Source organism: Tenrec ecaudatus, chromosome 8 (assembly GCF_050624435.1).
Source record: "Tenrec ecaudatus isolate mTenEca1 chromosome 8, mTenEca1.hap1, whole genome shotgun sequence".
NCBI classification, from domain to species: Eukaryota; Metazoa; Chordata; class Mammalia; order Afrosoricida; family Tenrecidae; genus Tenrec; species Tenrec ecaudatus.
In genome coordinates this window covers 136,208,646-136,235,897 of record NC_134537.1, presented here as the reverse complement: position 1 = coordinate 136,235,897, position 27,252 = coordinate 136,208,646, and the positions used below count along the sequence as shown (strand labels likewise).

The following is a 27,252-nucleotide window of genomic DNA, read 5'->3' as shown; positions in this document are numbered from 1 at the left end:
GACAATGTTTTCTTATCTGCATATTTCTATGCTACAAGATTGCACACAGGAAATATGCATAGTTAATGAACGGCACACACTGATTGGTTTGACATGGCCTTGGGATCCTGTAAATAGTAATAAAATGCATCTCGAAGACATAGGGGGAAATATGTTGGTTAATGATGGGTACAAAAGAATAAAACAACTGATGTAATTGGAAGATGTCTCACCAGGGGTTAGAGGGAAATGACCAGCAGGTCATAAGAACAAGGAATCCTGGTGAGAGAAGAGGGGGAGGAGCCAGTTCCTGAGAGGTTCACAAGGAAGGGCTCCGGCAGGAGTTGACAGGAAGTGACACATAACGGGTGGATGAGCCTCCACCAGACAAGTGGATAAGAAGGATGGTCAGCCAGGAAGCATGATAGCCTGGGGCGTGCAGGGAGCGACAGACATTTGGGTGTTGCTGCAAGTAAACGAGATGCGGTACAGCTGAGAGAGAAAGGGAAAGGCCAAGTTGCAACAAGTTCTTTATGGTGTGCTAAGGATTTCAACATTAGTGCGCTAAGGTGGCATTTCTCAACCTGTGGGTCGCGACCCCTTTGGGGGGTCCAACGACCCTTTAACAGGGTACACAGATTTTGAAATCTGTGTTGTCTGATGGTTTTAGGAACCAAGACACTGCTCCTCTATCGTTCTCCGGCGGGTCCGCCCACATGCAGATATGCCCACCTAGGAATACCCACCCAGTGTGAAGACTGTTTGTTACCCATGCTACACCATGCTTCAAGACAACATTTTATTTGTCATTAGAAATCAATATTTCTCAATATTGAATTGCATATTGTTTTTGTAATGAATCACTATGCTTTAATGATGTTCAATTTGTAACCATGAAAATACAACCTGCCTATCAGATACTTACTTACATGATGATTCATAACAGTAACAAAATGACAGTTACAAAGTAGCAACGAAAATAATTTGTTGGTTGGGGGGTCACCACCACATGAGGAACTGTATGAAAGGGTCGCAGCATTAGGAAGGTGGAGAATCCCCGCTCTAAGGGCTAGGTGATGATGTTGTGGGGCTTCAGGTTAAGTATGTGTGTCAAACAGTCGACTCTGGAGCCTAAATGCAAACACGAGGAACCAACGAAGGAGTGGAGAGGGGACTTGGGAACTAGGGCAATGAGCCAGAGAAGGGATGCTGCGATGCGCATGATGTGCGGTGACTAGATGCTGTCGAATGAGCCCTGCCACATAGTGACTGCTATTCTGAGTTGACTAGAGAGACAAATTCATAGACACGCGTATGTGTATAATAAAGGGCATTATATAAAAGAGCAATTTTATATTACGAAAACATGCCATCCCAGTCCAGATCAAGTGCATAAGTCTAATATTAGCCCATATGTCCTATGCCAGTCTGTAAATTCCTCTTCAGACTCATGCAACACATGCAATGACGCTGAATGTCGAAAGATCACTGGACAATGGGTGGTGAGTCTTGTGGACCCAGTGGCGGTGGTGGATCCAGTGGTGGCTCCTCCATCTCCAGGGCTCTGGCTGCCATCAGCATAGCTCCATGTGGCTTGTCAACAGGAATGTCTCACAGGGAGAGAATGTGCCTCTGGCCTCCAGTGAGCTACTCATGTCCTTTACACCTCCAAATGAGAGCCTCAAACTGATTGACAGGCTAAACTCCAGCCCTTCATAAATTGACGGGAGATTATGTAACTGCCACAGTGACGCTATGAACACCACAAGGAAAGTCTGCTCAGTCCTGCCCCATCCTCACAATGGTTCTATGTCTGAGCCACCCCCAGCCCCCGAGCCCCACTATGTCAATCCATCCTGTCTTCCTCTTGTTCAGTCCTCCTCTACTGTCCCAAGCATGAGGTCCTTCTCCAGGGACTGGTCTCTCCTGACAATATGTCCAAAGTCTGTGAGAAGAAAATTCTCACCATCAGGACCATTCTGGCCATACTTCTCCCAAGACACATTGGTTTATCCTGGTGTCCTCTGGCTCTGGAACTCTCAGTGTTCTTCTCCAGCACCGGAATTCAAATCCATTCTTTTCTGGTCTTCCTTACTCAATGTCCAACTTTCACACGCATGTGAAGTCCTTCAAAATACCATGGCTTGCATCAGGATGATTAAAAAACACAAAACTGAACCCACTGCCATAGAGTGAATGTCAACTCACGGTGACCAGATAGGCCAGGGGGGAATTGCCCTTGTGAGTTTCTGAGACTTTGGGGGTATAAAAAAGCCCTGTCGATCTTCTGAGGAGCGGCTGGTGGTTGCAAACGGCTGCCTTTGTATAACCACACCACTAGGGCCATACGGTCAGGCTGATAGTAGGAGGAAATAGGAAGAAATATCCAGAAGGCAAAAGTGGCAAGATTTGTTATTTGATTCCATGAAGAGAGTAAAGAACGCAGGAGTTAAAAAATAAAGACTTCAAGGTTGACAAGGCAAATGCTGTTAAAACCAACCAAAACAGAAACTAGGTCTCCCTAGGTGCTAAAAATGGGCAAGTACTGACTAGACTTAGCCAAGTGGTTGGCAGTTCAAACCCACTCAGAAGTGCCTCAGATGAAAGGCCTGGTTATCTTTCAAAGGGCGCATGACATCACCATGAGTCAGAATCAACTTGAGGGCTGTAATGGATAAACAGAAAATAAAGGCGTAGGAATGGGTTTAGAAGGGAAGAAAACCCACCTAGTTTCCATTATGCTAAATTTGAGAGGCCCGAGGACATAGAGTTGGGAAAGCTTATGAAGAGATGGATATGGCCCAGTGATGAGTTAGCAGCGTACAAGTAAGAGTTGAACGGAGACTGTGGAAGACCAAGCAGGAGCGTGGCCCATGCCAAGGACAGATGGTTGCGTTCAGGGTCACAGTACAAACGCCAGGAGAACAACATGCTGATTGAATAGTCATGCTCCTGGTGACGTCTGACATGAATCTAAAAACGTATCCACATATAAACCTACTAAAAGTCTCTAGGGAAAGAGTTGATCCAATTTCTATTCATGAATCTATTTCGAATGACTGATGTACAACCCTTTGCCCTTCTTGGTAAGCCCTTCCCTTAGGTTCTCTCTCCTAGGGCAATGAGTCTGGTCGCTTGCCATGACTCATACTATCACCTGTTGTAGCTTCCATTTAGCTATTTTCTTTCTAATTTTCTTCAAACCACTGAACCCAATCCTTTTACTATTTCCCGAGTCTCTTGCCCACTTGACTGTTTTTGTTTGCTGTTCTTGGAATTTTGCCTGCTTCTCTACATTTTCTTTCCTGATTAGGCCCTAAAAACTAAAATACGACATTGTGTTGCTTTTTTATCAACAGGGTAACCTGGACAGCTTTCCTTTACTTTGCAATTCACAGCGTGGCTTCACCAGCCAGGCCTGCCTTCACTATGAGAATTATACAATCTTATTGAAACTCCAGAATTGAACAAGAGCATAGGAATCAGTGCCTGCTTTTTCCCATATACCTAAAGATTTCTTCATCGTACTCCTCACATAGTTGTGCAGCTCGAACACCTCAAGAAAATGCTTGTCCCCTACAGGATTCTACAGGATTTTTATTGACATCGTCTGTTACATAGTAGTGAGCTCTGTGGATCACCACAAATTATGGCTCCCCTCACAAAGAATGGGAAATCCAGGACACCTCACGGTGCTCATGCAGAACCTGGTCTTGTACGCAGACAAGAGGATCACACGGAGTGGCTTCAAATTGGGAGAAGTATGTGCAGAGCTGTTTCTTGTCGCCGTACTTATTCAGTCTCTGCTTACTCATACTTATCCATGTGTGTGCTTGGCAAGCAATCTGAGGAGATGGGCTGTGTGGAGGCTGTAGTAGCATCCGGACTGGAAGGAGACTCCATGGTTACATGTAATATGCAGGTGGCACAAACTTATTTCCTGAAAGCGAAGAGAACTTGAAGCACTTATGGATGAAGCTCTATGATTGTAGCCTTCAGGGTGGATTGCACCTCAAATTAAACCAGACATTCTCACAACTAGACCAATAGGCCAATTTATGATAAACCGAGAAGAGACTGGAGTTCTAGAGGATTTCATTTTACTAGAGTCTGTAAGCAGTGCCCACGAAAGCAGTCATGAAATCAAATGACATTATGCTTTGGGAAAATCTGGTGTAAAAGACTCTTTAAAGTTCTAGCTAAAGAGTACAGATGTCACTTGAGGACTAAGGGGAGCTTGACCCCGAGGCATATGTCCGGTGGTTTTGTTTTTATGTAGAAGCTGAATAATGAGCAAAGAAGAGCAATGAAAAATTAATGAATTAGCATTATGGTGTTGGCCAAGAATGTGAAAATATAGTGATCAGCCAGAAGAGCAAAGAGATCTGTCTTGGAAGAAAGACCAGCGAAATTGTCCTTACAATGAGGATGGCAAGAACGTGTGCAGTGCATTTGAACATGCTGTCATGAGGAACCAGCCCGTGGAGAAGGGCATCGTGCTGGGCAGCAGCTCAGCACAAAAGAGCAAGGCCCTTGATGAGATGGATTGGCACTGTTGTTACAACGGTGAGCTCAAACAGAGCGGTGGCTGTGGGGAGAGCACGGTACTGCGCAACATTGCTCCCTGTCATACAAAGGTCCCTGTGCCGTGGAAGTTGACTTACAATAGCCATACACTGTAAAATAAATACATAAATAAGTAAATACCTGCTATCCAGTCGATTTGACGCACAGTGACCCTATAGGACAGGTAGAACTGCCCTTGTGGGTTTCCAAGACTGTAACTCTTTAAGGGAGTAGAAAAACTTTGTCTTTCTCTTAAGAAATAGCTCGTTTCAAACTGCTGGTGTTGTGATTAGCAGCCTAATGTGGGACCACTGCACACCCGGGGCACCTTGAAAATCAATAGAGGGCATCATAGTCTGTTGGGTTTTTTTATGATGAAACGGAGAGGGGAGTCTTAGACTCGGTCTGGAATGGTTGAGTGGAATGTCAAAGTGCATAGAGCCTCGGTCTCAGTTAGGAGGGAGCCCAGCGGTCATGATGTAGCACGTGTTTCTTTTTTAAAACCATCTTATTGTGAACTAATACAGATATCTTATCATACCACAGTTCCATCACATCAGGCAGTATGGTACAATTGCTACCACAAGCAGTTCCAAAATCCTCTCTTCTTTCTTGAACTCCTTGATATCCGCTCCACATAAAAATGTATTTATCAATGTAATCAGAATCCAACATTTTCCACATTGTCTTACAGAACATTATTCATTACTTCCTCAAGCTTCGCTGTTGTTTATATCAGAGATTTCAAAGCCTTAGGATCACTGCTGCCCATCTCTATTTCCGGCTCTTTTCAGATTGTGAAGCAGTTGATCTGGTCACAGGTAGAGACTCCTTGAGAAGCCCTTCCCTTCCCCCCACGCCCCTCCTTCTCCTCACCTCCTGTCCCTTTCGGGACCTCCTCATTCGGACCTTCTGGCAGCTAGGCCAAGGTGCAGCTGCTGCAGGAGCAGCGTTTTATGGGGCATGCCTTCATCCACCTCTGTAATGCTGCGACATCATTCTTGTATGGAAATCACAAAGCAGGAGCACCAAATTACTAAATGTTTCCCGTCTCTCAGTCTCCTCCCAATGAAACTCACGGTGGCTCTCCTGCGGTTGTTGCTTTCCTAGCTCTTTACCTTTGGATGGAGAGAAGACATTCGACCTGGAGAGCCGTTACACACCCGAAAATTCTGCTTCGATGCAATCTCCCACAGCAGCCCGGTCACGCTGTACGACTGCCACGGCATGAGAGGAAACCAGCTCTGGGGACACCGCCAGGTAAGAGTCGGTGTGCTGGGGGCTTTCTCTCGCTGCTACAATGAAAGTGCTCTAACTCAGTTTTTAAAAAACATTGTTTTGATGTAAAATTCTTCCTACATATACACATACGTGTCTGGAGTCTACCACCAAAGATTAGAGTAAAGAATTAGTATGTAGGCAGACGGACTGCTACTGACCGTGTGCGTGTGCGTGTGTGTGCGTGTATTACCCATCACAATTATTGAGGATTGAAAGTAAACTTGAGCCAGAACACTAACATTACAAAGGAAGACACTCACCTTAACCCAGCCAATTCCCAAACAGAGGGAACAATCTATCCAATAAGGAAATATATATATCCATGTCATTTTAAGAAGCTCAATTATCTCCCTTCTTCCCTGCCCTATCCCCACCCCAGACACAGACATGCACACAAGCACATTTATGCATTCATTGTGTATCTCAGGCGTATCTGTTCAGGAGATAGCTAGGTTAACACAAGTACATTGACACAAATATGTATCCATCTATGTAGCTCTAACTGAGGAGCTCGGGGGGGGGGGGGGGGTACAATGGGTTATGCAGCTGGGCTGCTAACTGCAAGGTCAGAGGTTAGCAAGCACCAGAGGATCTACAGGAGAAAGATGACGCTTTCTACTCCACTAAAGATGTTCGGGGCTTTGAGACCCACAAGGACTGTTCTCTCCTGTCCCGGGGTCACTGTGAATTGCAATCCACTTAATGGTAGCGAATGAGTATACGTAGCCCTTTTGCAATTTCCCATGCACTGAGGATAGAAAAGGGAAACTTAAGTTGTATAAAGTTTTCAAAGTAAAATAATAAATAAATAATAGTTTTAAAAATAAAGAGTGAAAGGGGGAACCAATTACAAGGATCTACATATAACCTCCTCCCCTGGGGGGGAGGGACAACAGAAAAGTGGGTGAAGGGAGATGTCGGACAGTGTAAGACAGTATATGACAAAATAAAAATGTATAAATTATCAAGGGTTCATGAGTGAGGGGGTAGCAGGGAGGGAGGGGGGAAATGAGGAGCTGATACCAAGGGCTCAAGCAAAAAACAAATGTTTTGTGAATGATGATGGCAACAAATGTGCAAATGTGCTTGATATGGATTGTATGGGTGTATTGATTGTGATAAGAGTTGTACAAGCCCCCAATAAAGTGATTTTTAAAATAATAAAAATAAATAGTAATTGGAAGATGATAGTTTAAAAACAAATGGAAAATTTCATTTTGTTGAGTTAAAAAACTAAAGAGAAATTATATTATTGATTTAAAATATATTCATTATGTTCTCCGTTGGTAAATTTGCAGGATGGTATGCAAAGTTGGGTGGGTGTTTTGTTTTGTTTTGTTTGGGGTTTTTGCTTGATTTTTTCCATTGACTTTGCTTTTGAAGGCAGGACTGGCCGGCCAGTCAGTAAATTAGCTAGTCCTCCATAAACGGTGCCCTCAGAACCAAAGAAATGTGCTAACTTCCCAGCCGGGTGGACGGTGCTGTCTGTGTCTTCCTTTCTGTACTAGGCGGAGAATCCAGTCTGACCTCAGGCTGCTAGGAAAATGTCACACCTGCCATTTTAATCACAAGCCTGGTTATCCGGTAGGTGGGGCTACAATTCTGGAAAGCAGAAGGGGAAAGCTATGGAGAATCGGGTTAGGGGCCACTTGCTAACTTAATAAACTTCTTAATCCACCCATTAGGGCACTTAAAACTATATTGAAATGTAGGCTTGTTTGTACAAGTTTGTTCTGTATACCCTGTCCCCAACATCTGGCAAATTATGATTACGTGTCTATAAAAAAGTGCGTCAGTGGTTGTATCCTGCTGTGATACAATTTTAAAATCAAAGGAGATAATACAAAGATAGCATTCATGATCATAAGGTAGGGGAGAGACCACTGGGGTACAAACGCCCCACTGTTTTCCTTATGCAATGTATAATAAACGAGTAATCCTGCACCGCCTGCGACGCCTAAGGACGAGGCAGTCTGTGTGTGGTGCAATAAGACAGGTTTCTGTTGTTGTTGCTTTAGTGGTTAGACCCTGACCTTTAAGAAGTGACTTTGCGGGCCCATCAATAAAAAGGCTGCCTTGCCACTTGCCTCGTGTACTGGTGGTCCCTAATGAACAGCCCAGGCCTCGTTCCTATCCGTTTATAGCCTGAGAGACGAGGCCCTCAGTACTGTGCAATTAAGCCAAGAAAATACAGTTGTTTTTATTAGGGAACTTGCAAAAGCTTACAGATGGATAAAACCAACCAAAACACGTGCACACACCGCTCCTGGGGAGAAAGGGGGGGCGGAACAAAACAAAACAGGTTGCAGCGCCTCCTCACCTTGCCTGCGTCCTCTGGGACTTGAGAAAGTGAACCGCTGATGCAATTGGGCTGGGGTCCCCGCAGATCTTTTCGCTGCTATTGGCTTTGCGTTGCTTAGCTAAAGGTCGCGCGCGCTGCGTATTTATACACCAAGCAAGGGAGTTATACTTAATCAGGAACATGCCAAAGCTCAAAATGGAAAGTTTCGGATATTTCTCATCTTGGTTAATGACTCAAGTCTGCTCAAATAGACCTGCTTCCCTTTGTTGATTTCAGGGGCTAATCCCCAGGCAAGAGGAAGCGCATGCGCTCACGTGCTCACACGACCAGAAATCTCTGCGGTGCTACCTGATTTAGACGCACTTATAGCTATTTAGATGTACTGCTTGACCCTGGGGGCTCCCAGTGCTTAACAGTCTTTTGAGTTTGCTTTAGAGCGAAGTCCCCCTTTTATTAGCATATTCATGAGCTTGCCCTGATCTGTTAGTACACCACTAATTGCCTAAAGGGCCTCCATGGGCCTTCTCCTAAGCACCACACTTACAGTGTATTCATCATCATCCCCACCTCCCCTGCTACGGTGGAATTGAGCTATTTCCTCAAACGCACGGCCACCTGACGACTGGTATGCCTATTCCCTGGTTCATGGATTGGGCACATAGAGGCAGAGCCAACCTGGATGAATAGATTTGAGTCTCTGCTCTTTCCTCTGCCATGCCCTTCCTATGTCAGCTCCAGATTCCCTGAGAGAATGGCCCGCATTCCTGCTGGACTCAGTGCAAGATGCCATCCGCTCTGCTCCCAACTAGGGGAGAGTCCTTGGATGCAGAAGGTGGCCTGAAGCTTCCTTACTCAAGTAGGTGAAGGTGGTTTCAGACCCACTTTCTGACCCAACTTTGTCCTCAGCAGCTCTCGGCTCTCGTTTGTTCTTAGATCTAACTCTTGACCAACACACAAAAAAAGACAGGGGTCTCCACTGGACGGTCTTGCTTATGGGCTGTGTTGTTTTACCCTCCAGCAGCACATAGATGCCCAGAATGCGCAATCGCTTTGTTGGTTTCCTTTCGCCACCAGGGGGAGCTCTGTGACAAGGACAGTGATTTGTGGTGGCCACCTCAGTAAAACTATGTCAGTTATCACTCAACATCTGGAAAAACCTTGACTTGCACCTCTTCTTTAACTCCCGCAAATAACTGGCACCAAGAATGGGGCTCTCCTCCACCACCACCATCTATAAAATCCATTCCCTACTTGACGTTTGTACAGTCCTTGCTGGTGGAAGAACTTCCATCTTGTCCATGAATTCTTAGAATAACTTCACAAAAGTCCTTTCCCTCCCCAACTCAAATGGGATTCTAAAGTCAAAGGGAATGTTCTCCATTATCTTGTCACTGAATTCTTCTGTTTTCAGACTTCACGTGGTCGCTTGTCAGGAGACCATAAAGTACAACTAACTCTTCAAAATCAGGTCAGCACAATGGCTCTCTGCCAAACTTAGAATTAGCCAGACCTGTAGTTGTGTGCCAGCAAGTCCATTCTGACGCAGCAGCCTTCTAGAGCAGAGTAGACCTGTCCCCATAGGCTTCCCTTACCTGCGATCCAGGATCAGATGGGCAGCTCTTTTTCTCTCAGTAAGTGCTTGCTGAGTTCAAACCACCCAGTTGGGCCAGCAGCAGAGGGCTTAACCACTGGACCACGAGGGTTCCTGTAGTCAACCCCAATATATCCTAGTTCATCCTGGAACTGTAATGTGATCTTGAATAAATTATTTCGCATCCATGACATTATGTTCTCACTAGTGCAATAGGGAGGGTAATTAAATAAGGTAAGGCATGTACAGCTCCTAGCACAGTTTTTGACCATCTGATCAAAGTTTCATGTAGATTTCCCTGCGTAATGTTAACGAAGAAGTTCTTGACTAGCCTGACTAGTAGCTGAAAGGTTAACTAGTCTTACCCACTCAAAGACTCCTCAGGAGTCAGGTCCAGCAATCTACTGCTGGAAGGTCATCTACTGAGATCAAGTTCATTTCTATTCATGGCCACCCTGTACTGAGTTTTGGAGGGAATAAATCTTTACAACAGAAGACAGCCTGCTCTTTCTAAGAAAGAGTGGCTGGTGAACTTGAATTGCTGGCCTTGTGGTTAGCAGCCACCTACCTGACCCACGGTGCTACCAGAGCCCTCTTAAGAGCCCTCTGGAGCAGCTCTACTCTATACACATAGGGTCTGGTGTGTTAGTCCAGGCAGACTAGAGAATCAAATTCACAAACACGCATATATATATGCTCTTGTATATATATACACACACACACACACACACGGGAGAGGTTTATATACAAGAGCAATTGAACATTGAGAAAACATTCCAGTCCGGTCCAGATCAAGTTCTTAAGTCCGATATTAGCCCATATGTCTGATACCAATCCATAAAGTCCTCTTCAGACTCACAAAATACATGCAATGACATCGAACACAGAAGATCACAGGCCAGTGGGTAGAAAGTCCGAGCATCCAGTGGCACTGGAAACATCTCAGCGCTGGCAGGGCTCTCTGCATCAGGGTGGGTCCATGCGTCTTGTCAGCTGCAATGTCTCCCAGGGAGTGGCAGAGAGAGAAGTGTCTCCCACTTCTAAGGAGGAAGTACCGGATTTCCCAGAATTCTCAGGAGAAGGCCATGCCCACACAGAGACCTCATTGGCTATGATCTGATTGACAAGCTAGACTCCACCCCTATACTCTTTATCCCCAAATTGACAAATAATTATATATCTGCCCCAGGTGGAAAATGGGCTTTTTACATTTCATAGCAGTGAGCTTATCTTGCAACACCTCACCACAAAAGCATTCTGGCCCAAGCAATGTTAACTATTATTATTCCCCAAAGATCTTCTATGTACTTTTTAAAAAGAAAGCCTAAACTTAAGTATAATATATGTCTTTGTTTAAACTTCCTCAGATGTGCCCCCTGAAATAAGAACTTGAGTACAAGTCGCTTACTTGGGAAGTGAGCCCAGGAGCTCTTGGTAGGGAGTGGGAAATTGAAAGGAGGAAGGACTGGGAACTGAGAAAGGGTGCATTCTGGATCGAGTACTACTGTGGGCAATGCGAGGCTTTCTTGGAAATAGGACATGCATCAGAGAGCAAGAGGGCAGGGATAGCTACACACCACTCCAGTCGATCATTGGTTGGGAGAGTTCTCAGTTGCATATATTCTTTGGCACCTCTAACCTGCTGGACTTACAGACAGACCTGTTTGGGAGGTCTGGAAAAAATCTATATGGCAGAGGGGGGCAGGGGATAGCTGCTAAAAAGGGGACCAACCGAATGGATCTGCTGCATCGTGTGTAAAGAAAAAGGTTACCTTGTAGGGATATTTGAAAAGTGAATTCATTCCCATTAGCACCATGGAGGGTCAGAAACAGAGCACTCTTGACGGCCAAGGAGCCTCCGCCTTCCCTTCTCCTGCCTCTCACCGCTCCCTCTATTCTGGCTTCTAGCGCCACAGATGAGTTCACCTTGAATTTAAACTTTGCGCAGCTTCAACTGTAATCCCTCCGTAGATTCTCTCCCTCAAAATTATGTTTATTAGCATCACCCGTGTTGTTGCATGTAACATAGGATTTTATTTTTCATTTTCATGACTGTAGTTACCATGTTACATGTATGACCACAATTAATCCATTGCGTGTTGATGGGTCCTTGACTTGGTACACATGTAGCACCATTACACATGGTGCTTCTGTAGCCATCCCACACATACGTCCCAGAGCAGTATGTGCAATAGATATCTCGAACCTGGATTGCAGGGTTGCAGAGTATTATATGTCTAACTTTATTTACTATCAGACAGTTTTCCAAAACGGCTCAACAATTTATACGCCCCATTCGTGTTGCAAGAGAAATCCGGTTGTAATGTATTCCGGTGCTTGGCACGGTCAGAATCTATTTCTGTTCTTTCCTTTCTTCCTTCCTTTCTGTGCCTTTCATTTGTAATACTTTTGGCAGAGTGACATCATCTACATCGACTTTGACTCTATTCTCTGTGAGCTACCTCTTTGAATCTTGACTAAACATCTTAGTCTTTTTCTTACACAGTTTGAGTTTTTGCATAGTTTCGATAGAAGCGCTTTGTCATATACATGTATTACTGACACTTTCATCTCTGCTTCCAGTCTGGGACTTGCTTGCCTTCTCTCTTCCGTGCATGATATTGATGCAGATCTAGTCTTTACATCCGAGGTTTTATGGCCTGTTAAGAAATCTTTCTTGCACGAAGGTCATGAAGATAGTCTTCTAAATTATCCTCTGAAAACTTGACTGTTGAACATTCCCCAATGAGTGTACAATTCCCCTGAAATGGTTTTATTATACATTCTAAGAAAGGTTTTTCCAAATATTTTATCCAATGGACTGGTCCTCAGATATTAAAACGAGTGTTTTCCTCTCGGTACTGAAATGGCATTTTTGTTATGTGTCAAATGGCCTTATACAAGTACACCCAGATCTATTTATGAACAGTCTGTGTTTCATCATTTTTGTCTATTGTCTATTGTACCTGTAATACCCAGAATTAGTAACTGTACCTTTATAATATTTTTATCTTGATTTTTCTCACTTTCAATATTTTCTTGGCTATTCCAGATTCTTTCGTCATATAAGTTTTAAAATCAGATTATTAATTTCTGCAAATAAGCCTGATAAGGTTTGATTTTTGTATTGAATGTGTTAATCAATTTTAAAACATATCTTCATAATATTTAGTCTTGAAAGTCCTCGAGCTTGGTCGATTCCTCTATTGGTTTATTTTTTTCATTACTCTTTGTGATATATGTTGCAATTCTCTAGGTAAGGGTCTTGCATATCTTCTGTGAGATTTACCCCCTTTAACGATTTTTCAAGGTAGCCAAATAGAATCATTTTGTATTTCATTTTCTATTTTTTGCTAGTATAGATACTTGATTTTTCTATACTTACCTTGTACCCAGTGACTGTGCTAAGACTCACTGCTATCGAGCCGATTCTGACGCACAGCAACTCTATAGAAAAGAAGAGAACTGACGCTGTGGGTTCCCAAGTCTATACATCTTTATAGGAGCAGACAACCTTATTTCTTCCAAGGAGCAGCTAGTTGGCTTGAACATCTGACCTTGTGATTAGCAGCCCCATGATGAGTAACCCATTATGCCCCAGAGCTCCTTTATTATGCTAAAAGTACCTACTAATTCTATTAGTTAACCTACATACATTAATGTGCCATCTATAAAACACTGCTTTTCTTCTTCCTTTCAAATTTTTATACCTTTTGGTCCTTTTTTTCCTGCTTGATCGCATTGGCTGGAATATGCTATCTGCCCAACATTGAAGGGACGATAGCCGACATCCTGTTTTATTCCCAGTTTCAGGATGAAAGTATTAACATTACATAATTAAGAATGATGGTTGTGATTGTGAGGTTTCCACTATATCTAGTATTATATTAAGTGTGTTCATTTCTACTAGTTATGTCATCCTTTTCTACATGACTAAGGGTATTTGTCACTGTAGATTTTAAATATTGTAAGGGCTTTTTCTATATCTACTAAGATTATTATAAGATTTTAAATTTATTCTATTAATACAATAAGTCACATGGATTGGTTTTCAAATGTCAAATCAACCTTGCCTTTCAGAAATAAATCCCATTTGATCATGACCATCGTTCTGATATGTCACCAAAGAGATTTGTTAATATTTTATTTAAAATTTTTGTACCTATGTTCATTTATTTCCCTTTATTGTAATTCCCTTGTCAAACGAGTGGAAAAGTTGTGTTAAGCATGTAAAACAAGCCATGCTTCCTCTTACCTACACTCTGGAAGTGCCTGGGGGAATGTTTGTACTACTTGTCAAAACTTTCCCTCCCTTACCAGTTACAATAGGATCTCTGGAAGGTGAGGCCTGGGTGTTGGTATATTTTGGAAGCTCTCAAGTAGTCCTGAGTGCACCCCTATGGAGAACCACTTCAGAGCTCCACCTTTACCTACTGGGCTCCGGCTTTCGTTGCTCCACTCCCTGGGGCTCTCATTGGCATTTGCTTCTCTGCCTAGACTCATAGCACGTAGCTCATCCCTTTGTAACACTGACTTATACTTACATAACCCTTGGTTTGTGACTTGAAAGCAGAAACCATCTTTCATTTCTGTATTTTCATCCTAATACCTAATATATAACCCAAATCCCAAACCCACTGCCACGAAGTCTATGCCAATTCATAGTGACTGTTTAAGGTTACCAAGGCTGCATATCTTTAAAGAGGCAGTTAACCTCATCTTTCGCCCACGGAGAAACTAATGGGTTTGAACCCCAGACCTTGCAGCTAACTGTCCAACATGTACCCAACAATGCCACCAGGCTCTGTAAGGTTTCTCGAGTAGGTAATATCTCAGTACTTGGCTTTGTACAATGAAAGAATTCACCCCGAAGCCCATTTTGTAATCCTAGTGGGTTTTTATGAAGGACAGAACAAGTTTCAGGTTTTACAGTCTCAGAAGAATACTCACACCATGTGCAGACCTGGGCTGGGGCTGGGGGTGGGGGTGAGGGGAATCCCAGGGCCAGAGGGGTAGAGGGAGCAAGGAAAGGGGCAAAAGGACGCAGAGGGTCCAGGAGCAGCTGTGGCAAGGTGGGCAAGAGAGAGGCTGTGAGCCCCAAGTTGGCCCATTGTGTACCCAGAGGGGGCACACCCAGATAGCACTTGTGTGCCCCACCCTCCAACCTGCTGCTGACCAGGCACAGTGTAAAAATGCTCAGCCTTCCCACAGCCAGGACATTTCAAGCCTCTGCCTGGGGAGGTGTGGCTGATGGTATTAGTTGACCCTCATTGGCTGGGTTAAGCCCATCTGGGTGATGTCATGAGCCTGGGCCTAGTTTGGACCGCCCAGGTGTACCTCCCACCCTACTGGGGGACTTGACTATATGCATGCTCAGTTTGGGGTCCTCATTCCAATCTCCTTTATGGGGGGCTTTGCAAGCATAGGAGGGACAAGCCCATCCCTAAATCTAGCTGCCTAACAGCTCCTTACATAATATGTTGAATTTACTTTTTTTTAATGTTTGACATAAACCCTTTTCATGAAACCCAGTTGTGCTGCACAAAAGTTAACACACCTCTTTATCTCAGAGCCACGTGGCTACCTTCAAAAAAGACCCACAGGAAAAGTTTAAGATCATTTCCCTCAGTTGTGCTCTGGGTTGTTCTTTAACTTTCAGAAGAAAGGGTTTAAAAATAACGTCAAACAGGAAATGCAGATAAGAAGGTAGACTACATTGATAACAGTACAATAGTCATACTAGTTAAAAAAGTGAACGGGTCGAAATCTTTTTTTTTATTTAGACACAATGAAGTTATTCTTTTTACAGTTTTATTGGCACATAATCGTATAATTCAACCGTGCAATCATATCCCAAAGATTTGTACAGTCATTATTCCAATCAATTTTAGAACATCCTCCCAGTTAAATCGCATTTAATATGAGTTGTGTAATCACCACCATCAGTTCTAGTGATCCCTCCACCCTCCCACCTACATCGTTGACTCGCTCAGCCCCTCCCCTTCTCCCATCACCCACCCCTGGCTCCCCTACAAACCCTTGTGTCAGCTATTATCTCTGTGGATATACTCCTTCTGTGCTTCACACACTGGAAAATCCAAAAAAGCAATAAAAAACTGAAACAAAATACAGTGGCAAGGATAAAATAATAATAATAATAATATAAAGATAAAAATACAAATAATAAGTAGGAAAGAAAAGATCTCCATCAATATTTTTAAAGCCAGGGCAGAAATTGTCACGAAACCTGCAAGAAATACTTGAACATAGAATAATTTCAGGTTGATTCAAGAGGGGTGTCAACTGACCAAGTTTCAAGGTCCATCCAGCATAATCAAGTTTATAACGCTCTCCGTCTGATAGTTAAACTGTTTGAGTCCCTGGCCTGTGGCCAGGGCCCTCTGCCAGAGGCTTATTGTGACCAGCTCCTCTGCAGATGAGGGTCGGGCTTCCACAGTCCTCCCTAGCCTTCTGCAAACTGGATATTTGCAATTTAGGCTCTGATACTTTTCCCTTCATCATATTTGGATTTTGTTATTGGCATCTTTGGATCACACAAGCTGGTGTGCTATCTCACGTTAAATGGCTGCTTGTTTGAACACAAACCTTTAAGACCCCAGTTGCTATTTTGATTGATAGCTGACCACAATCTGCTTTGTTCACCACACTTTGCTGTAACACCCTTACCTTCAGTGATCATTTCATGAAGGTGAATATCTAGCAGGACCATGTTATTAGAACTAGCTATTCTTGGATTGGGGCTAGAGTTAAGTGGGGTTCCAGAATCCATCTGCTTGTCCCTGGAATATCTGGGATATGCATGATTCAGGTTTATTTTGGCGGCCGTATTATGACAAAAATCAAAACCCCATAAGGCCGACAACCCCAACAACAGCAATGAACCAGCTAGCAGACTCAAAAAACAAATAAACCAAACAAATTCTTGGTGTGGGCCTACATTTGATTATTCATTGTGATATTCTATTTGCCTGGACTTTAGTCTCTCAGATCATAATGTTGTGTTAGTCCACACAGATGCCAAATGGAAGACCACATTCTGGTTAGATATTGATTCGGGACCTAAAATGAGGAAAGGGTACACAAAGTGTTTAATCACAAAGACTTACGAAAGCACATCATTCAACTCCACTTCTGACAAAGCCCCACTACACAATCCTGGGATAATCACACTTTCCCAGGATAGCCTGTTCTTTCCTGAACACTCGCAAATGTATGAATGCTACACCTTGGCCTTTGGTACAGCACAGATCAGGTTTAATCCGTTGGCTCAAGACAGATCCTGAATGTTTGAGCAATGCTTACCTGCTCCCTGAATCTTCGCTTCTGAGTGAAAGGTCCTATTTCCTGCCAGTGCTCTTCATATGAAAGATGAATCTAGCAAATCTCCGGACACGGACTTGAAACAAACTCCAGAGGAGCATGATGCCCGGTGCAGAACACAATATTCTAGGTGTATTTGAAACAAGGAGAGTTTCATGTGCTTCTAGTTCTCCTTGTTAGAAGTAATACATTTGTGTTTAATTTAGCCTGAGTTGATTGATTTTCTGCCTTAACTTCACACACTGGGCTTCCTAATGAGCCTTCAGTATATAAGAATCATAAAGTCTTCTTGTCGTGTCTCCCTGAAGAAACACATCTCCTCAATCTCAAGATGCCAGTTTAATCTTTTCTACTCAAGTGTAACTATTGATTTGTTCCTATTATATTATATCTCACCAGATTTAGCCCCACTGGGATTTTAACTCTTTTATTAACTCTATTAGCAGGCACACCCCCAAACCCAACAAACTAATAACAAAAAACAAAAAACAGTGCCCTTGACTTGATTCTAGTTCATGGCAACTCTATTGGACTGGGTAGAACTGTCCCTTGTGAACGTCTATTTGATTTCTTTATGGGAGAAGAAAGCCTTACCTTCTTCCCATGGATCAGCTGGTGGTTTCCAGCTGCTGAACGGTTTTGAGATTCCACAAGGTAAATGGTTGAGTCCCCTGTGATATACGTGAGGTGACATTAGTCAATTAATGAGCATCATTTCAATGAAGTTAACCAACCAGATACAAACTTACCCACTAGTAATGACTTCTAGCTCATTGTTCTCCAGCTTTCTCATAAGGAAACAAAAGCAGACTTTTCAAACGTCCTACTGAACACCAGGCACACAATTTCTACAGAACCTCCTTCCCGTCTAGCAGTGGAAAAGTTAAGTCATTGTACCCTATGAAGTTTTGGTTCCAGTCCAGAAGACTTCAATTCAAAACAACAATTTAGCCATCATAACAAGGCTAAGAGAAACAGCAAATCCAAGAGGGCCATGCATTTATCCCACCCATGAAGACACATGTTCAATAAGCAATATTATCTTCTCTTTCTATTTAACCTGTAGGTCTAACTCAGCTGGAGTCACTTTGTTGCTCTGAACTTTTCAATTTTGCCTTTTCTGGCCAACTTAATATCTTAGTTTCTTATAGATACTAGAACAAAAATGCTCCAGATAAGGAATGTGTTAGACAGAGTTCTCTAGGGAAACAAAACCAGGACACTAATAATTTTATATATACTTATATAGAAATATAAGGAATAAACAGTTAACTAATATACAAAGCAGTACAGATAGCTCAGGACAACTCACTCCCGTGAGACAGCTAGTACACTGGCAGTCCTTCAAATCTTGAGGGCTGCCAGGTAGTCCTCTGCAGAGCAATTCAGGCTATCCGGGCACAGGCAGCAAGCAACAAGGCACCAACAGTCAGCCAGATGACAGAGTCCAACCGTCCCCAGCTTAAGATGTGTATTCCAGTAGCAAGGTGAAGCAGGTCTTGAAGGAACCTCAAGTTACAGCAGCACAGTCCACGGGTTAGGTGTCCCACAGGTAGTGTAGCTTGCAAATGGAGGCAGAGAACAAGCAAGGCAGCCACACACTGGACCGATGATCCAAGAACAAGAGAGAGAGAGAGAGAGGCGAGGCTCGCTGAGACATTTATCTCTCTGCCCTTCAGTTAATCTCACATGTGTTCATTGGCCATGGTGGCACAACAAACCTACCTACCACAAGGGACATGAACAAAAATACATTTTCTCATAGCTAGGAGCCCAGAGGTCCAAATTCAAGATACCAACTCTTGGGGAGCACTTTCTCCCTCTGTTGGCTCTGGGGGTGGGGTGGGGGTGGGGGGGTGTCCTTGTCTCATTCCGCTTCTATTCTTTGGCTCCTTGGTGAGCTCTATGTGGCATCTTTAACAATTTGTCCTTTTTTGTTGTTGTTTGTTTTTGCTTCTGTGTCTACACGTTCCCTTTTATATCTCAAAACCAGATGTCTTAAAACACACCCTACACTGATAAGGTTTCATTAATAGAACAAAGAAAACCAAATCCCCAGATGGGATTATAGTCGCATGTAAAGTATGTGTGTGTGTGTGTGTGTGTGTGTGTAACAATTCAACCCACAACACTTAGTGATATTCCAACTGATTACTGTTTTACTGAACACAACTGCCACTCTCTGGTCACCAAAGGGGTCCTTCGCAGACTGTCCAAGGCTCTTGCATAAGGATAAAAGCATTCTGAATCGAATGCCTGCCAAGATCTAGACTGTGAAACACAAAAGAATCTTTGTAATAGAAACTATCAAAATGTTTAATTCTGGTTTGCTGGTGAGAGCAGTTCTTCCCTACTGTGAAGGTGTGGGATGCGGGCAGGGCTGCTAGGCCATTCAACCAAGAAGAGGACTGAATTGAGTTCAAGGTTAAAACTATAGAATCGGAGACAGAGGAAATTAAAATGCGAGTCCTGGCCCTGCTATTTTTGAACTAGGTGACCTTGGGAAACATCTTTAGCATGTCCTGTAAAATGAGTAACAATAATAGTATCTAACATAGAAAGTCCACTACTTATCTGTCAGTTTGAAACAGAATGCATAAAGATGCTTATTCAAGGTGTTAGTAAGCAGAAATGGACTGGTATTCATTATTTTTTATCAGAATATCATATGGTTTGCTATGCCTGGACTAACAGAATCAGGAGTGATGATGTTGCATTCCTCACTGAAAAGGATATTTCAAGATATATCTTTTTTTAATGATTGTTCATATTTTTTCCTTTTTTTAACAGTTTTATTTGCACTTCATCCATATGTCATATAATTCAATAATTTAACCATATCAAGAAAAGCTGTACAATAGTTACCATATTCAATTCTACCTTTTCTTCTGCTTTGTAGTTATTTTTATTATGTTTCTAATTGTGGCAAAAATATTTACAACAGAACATTCTCCAAGTCCACAACTTCTGCTTGTATAATTCCGTGTCATGGATTAGATTCTTCATGTTGTACAACCATGATTGATACCCTTTTCCAAATTGCTCTACCACCATCCACCTAAAGTCAATGACCCCCTGAAATGGCTCCTTCCCCTTCACCATTGGTAATGCGGTTTCTTGTTTTTTCACGCTTTTCTTGGTATATTATTCACATTTCATACACTTCCGTGGCTAAATTGCTTTCAAAGTGAGTTTGACATACAAAATCACAATGAGTTAGACAGCTCCCTCTCCCCTCCTATTAAAAACAGAAACAAAATACAGTGGCAAGGATAAAATCATAATTATAATATAAAGATAAAAATACAAATAATAAGTAGGAAAGGAAAGACCCCCATCAATATTTTAAAAGCCAGGGCAGAAACTGTCACGAAGCCTGCAAGAAATACTTGAACGTAGAATAATTTCAGGTGGGTCAAGAGGGGGGTCAACTGACCAAGTTTCAAGGTCCATCCAGCATAATCAAGTTTATAACGCTCTCTGTCTGATAGTTAAACTGTTCGAGTCCCTGGCCTGTGGCCAGGGCCCTCTGCCAGAGGCTGATTCTGACCAGCTCCTCTGCAGAGGAGGGTCGGCCTCCCACTGTTCTCCCTAGCCTTCTGCACATTGGGTATTCACAACGTCAGCTCTGCAACTTTTCCCTTCGTCGTATTTGGATTGTGTTATTGGCATCTTTGGATCACACAAGCTGGTGTGCTTCTTCCATGTGGACGTAGCTGACTCTTCACTTAGACGGCTGGCTCCTTGTTTGAGGACAAGCCTTTAAGATCCCACACACTCGTCAGATTGATAGCCAGGCACCATCTGCTTTGTTCATCACATTTTGCTGTAGCACCCTTATCTTCAGTGATCATTTCATGAAGGGGAGTATCGAGCAGGGTCCTGAAATCAAAACTAACTGCTCTTGGATTGGGGCTGGCGTTCAGTGGGATCCCCAAATCCCTCTGCTTGTCCCCAGGTTATGCGTGACTCCGGGCTACTTTGACGGCCGTATCATGACAAAAGCAAAACCTCATAAAACCTACCGCCTCAACAACCGCAATATCAACAAACCAACCAGCAAGCAAACAAAAGGCAGGAAAACGACCCCCCACACACACACAAAAAAGAAACATGGAAACCACTGTCAATCATCCCCCTGAGGTACAAGGTATTGGTATAACATCGACCATTTTCCCAATGACTCAGAACTCCTGACCGTCGGAATGAGGCATCTCTGTGTGCACAGTTCCTCCTCGAGCTGCGCGCCATGAGTTGTTGCCCTGAAAATTGATGGAGCTCCATTTACTCTGAGCCAGGGAGACACTTTCTGGATCAATTCTCATAAGTACAGATCCCTGTGAAACAGATCAAAATCTGTTATATCAGGTACAAGTAGAGGTGGGGGGTATAGGAAGTTGGGCATCAAGATACTAAATATATGGTGGTTCTGAGTCCCTTTCTACTGGACATCCATCAAGCCAGGGGTTCCCTCCAATGTCTAATAACAGCCACTTCCATATCCCCAGGACGACCGCTCTCTGTTTCATTTCCCATCAGAGTACCCAGTTTTCAGTCCAATAGTACAGGCAGCTTCGAGGCAGGGCTCAGTTCATTCAGTCAGGTCTTTATGTTGAGTCCTTCTTGTGTAGTCCCTGGGGGAAGCCATGCTGCCTGCAAGGTCAGCATCCAAGGTCATCATGGTGACCATGTCATGGTTCACGGAGGGAAGGGTAGAAATGTATTCATAGTTTCTACCCAGGAACATAAACTGGTCTATTGCCCCCTGGGTTGTCTACAATCATTGTCCAGCATCTCTTCCCAATGGGAGGTTGCTCCATTCACTCACCAACAGAAATATCAGTGTCTCCTCCAGTTGCTCCCTGCCCCCGGTCTTTAACTTGATTTTCCAGTAAGGTTCTCCTTCCATTTCTGTGGAGGGCCCATTGATTTGTCACAGTCTTGTCTCCATGTGGTATGGAATCCAGTGGATGGTCTCCTCCCATTTACCCCTCTTGAAGGAGTGACCCCAGGCAATGTGAGGTCTCCCTCACGGTGATTCTTGTGAAGTGCACATAAGGGGGGTGATGTATGGTTCAAGGCCAGTAAGTAGCCTTCTCCCCTTTTGTTCAGGAATTGGTCCCTAAGATTTATTTGATTGGTGTTTTGCCTCATAGTAGTAGACTCATACAATATTCATCCTTTTGTGATTGACTTACTTCACTCAGTATAAGGATTTCCAGGCATTTCCATGTCATGCAGTGTTTCGTGCTTTCATGACTGTTTTTTTTTTTTGAGGAAAGCTTATTTTTCCATTGTGTATATGTACCATAGTTTCTTTATCCATTCTTCCACTGTTGGGCATCGGGCTGCTTCCGGTTTCTTGCTATTGTGATCTGTGCAGCTATATACACGGGAGAGCATGCATCCACTCGAATGGTGTCTCTTATTTGTTTACAATATAAGCCTAATAGTGGTATTGCTGGATTACATGGGATTTCAATTCTCAGTTGCTTTAAGTTTGTCCATACACTTTCCCCAGTGGTTGTGTGTGTTAACAAATCAACCAGCAGTGTATATGAAGTCTGATCCCTCCACGTCCTCCCCAGCGTTTATTGTTTTCTGTTCTGTTTGTTTGTTTGTTTTGGCTAGCATTGTGAGTATGTGGCGGTACCCTGAAGTAAATGCTGTCTGTGATAACATAATATCTATCCACCTACAAGGAAAGCTAATCAATACAACTATTAGTCAAATCTCTGCGGGAACCGCCAAGCTAGTGGTCTGCCAAAACGGGAACTCTATAAGCATCTTTAATCTGAACTTGATCGACCGTGCAATCAAGATGGATGATTATAACTATTGGCGACTGGAAAGCAAAAATCAGAAACAAAGAAGGAAAATGGCAGCTGGAAAACATGGCCCTGGTGATCAAAATGAAGCTGGAGATTGCCTGATAGAATTTTGCAAAACCAGCGACTTTTTCACAGCAAGAATCTCTTTTCAAAAGCACCAAAGGTGTCTATGCGTGTGGCCTTTTCACAGGATTGTTCAATTATTTGCCCATAGAACCCTTCAGTATGACAACCCAAAGTTTGAGTCTTTTCTTCCTCCAAGTCCACCACCTCTCTGTTGCGCTGTCAGGTTCTGTTGCTGTTTTGCTGGAAGCTATGCCGCAGGATTGCCCAGGATGAGCAGGTTTCAGCCAAGTTCCAGATGAAGCAGACCGGGGAAAGGGCGATGTAATCCACTGCTGACACCAGTGGTCAGTGAAAACCCATGGATTGCAACAGGGCACTGTCTGAGATGATGTCAGAAATGAGGCCCTCGGTTTAAAAGGCACTTAAAAGTCAACTGGGAAAGAGCCGTGCCCTCAAAGTCATGTCCATTTTAATGACACGGACGGAGCCAGGCTTTCTGGCTTTTCATTTGCTGATGTGGAATGACTCAACATGAAATGAAACAGTGGACAACATCGCTTAGTAATCAGAACACGGAATGTATGAACTATGAATCAATAAAAATGGGAAGTTGTCAAAAATGAAATGGAACACTTGGAGATCACTCTCCAAGGCCTTAATGAGCTAAAATGAACTGTTATTAGTCTTTTTAAATTGGATGATCAGTCGGTCTATGATGTCAGGAGTCACCAATTAAAGAAAAAAATAGCACCAAATTCATCATCAACAATAACATTTCAAGGATTTATCCTTTAGTACAAGGCTGTCAGTGATAGAATAATATCTATATACCTAGGAGGAACAATGAACACTATTACTTCATTTCACACCCCAACCGCTAATGCCAGTGATGTTACATCTTTCTTCCTCAGGGGCTGGCAGGTCTGAACGATCACCGTGTAGTTAACAGTCATGCACTTCACTGCCACCAAATGGGGCCTCCTTCTAAGCAGGCGATAGAAGGGATTAACTCGACCCTCCCTTGTGAGGGCTAAGCAATAATCATCTGTTTTAGTTAGGGTGAGCTAGAGGTGCTCTCTGACACCCATGTGGGGCTGACCAGTAAGCAGTTGGAGACAGACTGCCCCTCAGAATAACTCAGCTGTGTAACTCTCAAATTCGCTGCCACCAAGTTGATTCCAGCTCATAGCTGGACCCTGCAGGACAAAATAGAACTGTCCCTGTGGGTTTCCAAGACACTAACTCTTGACACGAGTAGAAAAACCACATCTTTCCCTTGTGGGGCGGTTGGTGGTTTCAAACGACGGAGCTGGCAGTTAGCAGCCCAGTGCACAACTCATTAAACCACCAGGGCTCTGGTGAACTAAGTAAAGTGGAAAATGAAGTTAATAGTCAATTGGAGAAAGTCATTCCATCATTATCACTTCCCTCTCCCAAATCCATTTCTCTTTCTCCACGTTTCTGCTTTTCCTCCACTCACTCGCTGTTCTTCTCTACGTTGGGTCCCCTCTCCTGTGCAGCAGGGCACTCTATGCATTTGACTCCTCAAATGCTTCTCACATTACTTCCCACGCCCCCTGTGGTAGTTGCGTAATCTGGTGTCAATTTGGGACTTGGGATGATTAAGAGTGTGGGGTGGATTGTAGTCTGTCAATTGGATCATAGCAAATGAGGCCTCTGTGTGGGCATGGCTCTCTCCTGAGAATTCTGGGAACTCCTGTATTTTCCTCCTTGGAGACAGGAGATACTCGCTCTTGGTTCACTCCCTGAGATGATGCTCTACTGACAAGACATATGGTGCTACGCCCTGGAAGCTGGAGAAGCCACATGGACCTACCCTGATGCAACCAGACCTCTGGAGCCAAAGAAGCCATGTAGAGACCCCTGCCAGTGGTGAGATTCTTCTACCGCCACTGGATCCACAAGACTTCTACCCCACTGGCCTGTGATCTTCCTGCATTCCACATCATTGCATGTGACTCATAAGTCTAAAGAGGACTTTATAGATTCGTATCAGACACATGGGCTAATATCAGACTTATGGACTTGATCAGGACTGGGCTGGGATGTTTTGTCAATATTCAATTGCTCTTGTATATAAATCTCTTTCTTATTCACATATGAGTTTCTATGAATTTGTTTCTCTAGTCTACCCTCTCATTCTCATTGCTTCTTCTTGTGCCTCTGCTTAACTCTGGCCTACCAGTTGCCTACCATGTCGACTCTGACTCATGGTGGGCATTCTTGGCGGTAAGCTTTACAAAAGTAGATCAGCAGGCCTTTCTTTCAAGCAGTGCTTCAAACCCATTGATTCTAGTTTGACTGCCTGCAGAGAAGGTACCTTTCCACATCAGAAACCCTGAACCAGAATCTGTATTTTAGCAAGATTTCCTGCTTCACTCTCTATCCCCCAACACCCTTCACCTCCCACCTCCCCACCCCCATTTTTCCTATGGATCCCATCCCCCATTATTCTTATAGACCCCCAGATGGTGCTGATGTGCAGTGCTCTTATGTAGAGTCTGGGTGCACTGCAAGTTCCCAGCAGGAAGTTGAGCTACATGAACCCGTCTGAAGTCCAGCTTTCGTGGCTCCCCAGGGTGGGAATGGATGGTCAAAGGCAAAGTGCTTCCTCCACTGAGAGACCCAACCGGAAACAACCTCTCTTCCATGAGTAGAGTCCAACTCATATTGAGCCCTGGTGGCACAGTGGGTCAGGCATTGTGCTGCTAACCACAAGGTCAGCAGTTCAAAACCACCAGCCGCCCGAGGGAGAAAGATGAAGCTCTCTACTCCCATATAGAGTTACAGCCTCAGAAATCCACAGGAGCAGTTCCACTTTGTCCTATAGGATCTATATGATATGAGAGATCAAACACCTCCCTATCCACTAAATTCTCCTCACTGCCACCAGTACGATCAAAAAACATAATCTAACATCATGAACGCTGACTTCATCTCTTGCCACCCTCCCCCTTTCTCCTCCCTCATGCTCTTTATTGTATCCCCGGCCAACCAAGGATATGCTTACATACGGCCTTGGCGAGGGCTGGCCCCTCTGTCCGGAAGCCTCTTCCCTCACATATTTGCATGGCTTATTTCCTCAGCTTCAAGTACACTGCCCAGATGTCACTTTCTCCTGAACACTTTGCCCTAACCACCCTATTTAGAGTTACACCTCGTTCCCCTGTAATGGACTGACTTGCATCCATCAAAAACATGTGTTCGAAGCAAGCCTGCTGTAGCAATGGCTAGAATAACATTTGGGAATAGGGTTTTCTTTGTTGTGCAAATGAGTCACTGCTAATGTTGGGTGTGTTTGCAGTCAGTCTCTTGAGATTTTAAAAAGCCGTGTTTAAGCAAGTTGCACAAAAGGGGAGAGCCGGGGAGATGGTGCCCAGCAACATGAAGATCGCCAGGGAGCTGCAGAAGAGAAGCCAAAACAGGCAAGGACTTTCCCGGCGAGCCAACAGAGGGCAACTATTTCTCGAGACCCAGCACTCTGAATTTAACCGCCAGCCCCTTAATTGTGAGCTAGTATGCTTCCAGTTGTTAAAGCTACCCTTTAGTAGCATTTCTGATGTAACGGCACTAAGAGGCCCTCCAATGCGCCCCGCCTGGGTCCTCCTGCCCCCACCTTATTTCACAGGATGCATCATCTTCAATCCAAAAAGAAGCAAAACAAGCTTACTGCCATCAGTCGTTCCCACACATAGTGACCCTCTGGCACGTGCTAAATCCCCCTGTGGGTTCGGAGACTGTTCTCAGTCAGTGCTGGCGCCGAAGCCTCCTCTTTCCTTGGCGATGGTTTTCAACTGCTGGCCTGGCAGCTGGCAGCCCCAAGCGCCACCGCTCCACCAGCCAGGCTCGTTCAACCAGGCTGTGCATTTTACCTATATCCGCCGTTCATTGCCTATCCCCTACCCCAACTGCACCTTCACTTCTACAATGTAAGCGGAAGGGCGGCAGGGCTTGTAAGGTCACTGAGAGGTCCCCAGCACAGGAGATAGTGCCGGAATAGACTGAACAGATAAATGTCCATGTTGTCTTACACCTCTTGTTTCACACGCTCGCTCCTTGCTATGTCTGAAGGACCTTCATTCAACCAGTCACTTCCATCTCGCGACTCATGGGCATTTGTACTACAAACATTTCTTCATCACCTAATGGTCTCCCAAGTCTTCTTGGATCAAAGAACATTGTATCAGAAAATATCTTCGATTGCTTCTCTCCTACAACACAGCAGTGGGAAGAACAAAAACAGTCGCTTAGTTGTACTCAACTGACTTGAATAA

At 43.9% G+C, this 27,252-nt stretch overlaps 1 protein-coding gene across 1 annotated transcript in view; it reads left to right on the top strand.

The window, feature by feature from the left end:
• The window catches only part of GALNTL6 (polypeptide N-acetylgalactosaminyltransferase like 6), a 1,308,188-nt gene that overhangs the window by 1,275,008 nt on the left and 5,928 nt on the right, over positions 1–27,252 (top strand). Inside the window, exon 11 of the mRNA XM_075555794.1 lies at positions 5,656–5,805. Within this exon, the coding sequence (XP_075411909.1) occupies positions 5,656–5,805 (150 nt within the window). The remainder of the gene's footprint in view (positions 1–5,655; positions 5,806–27,252) is intronic.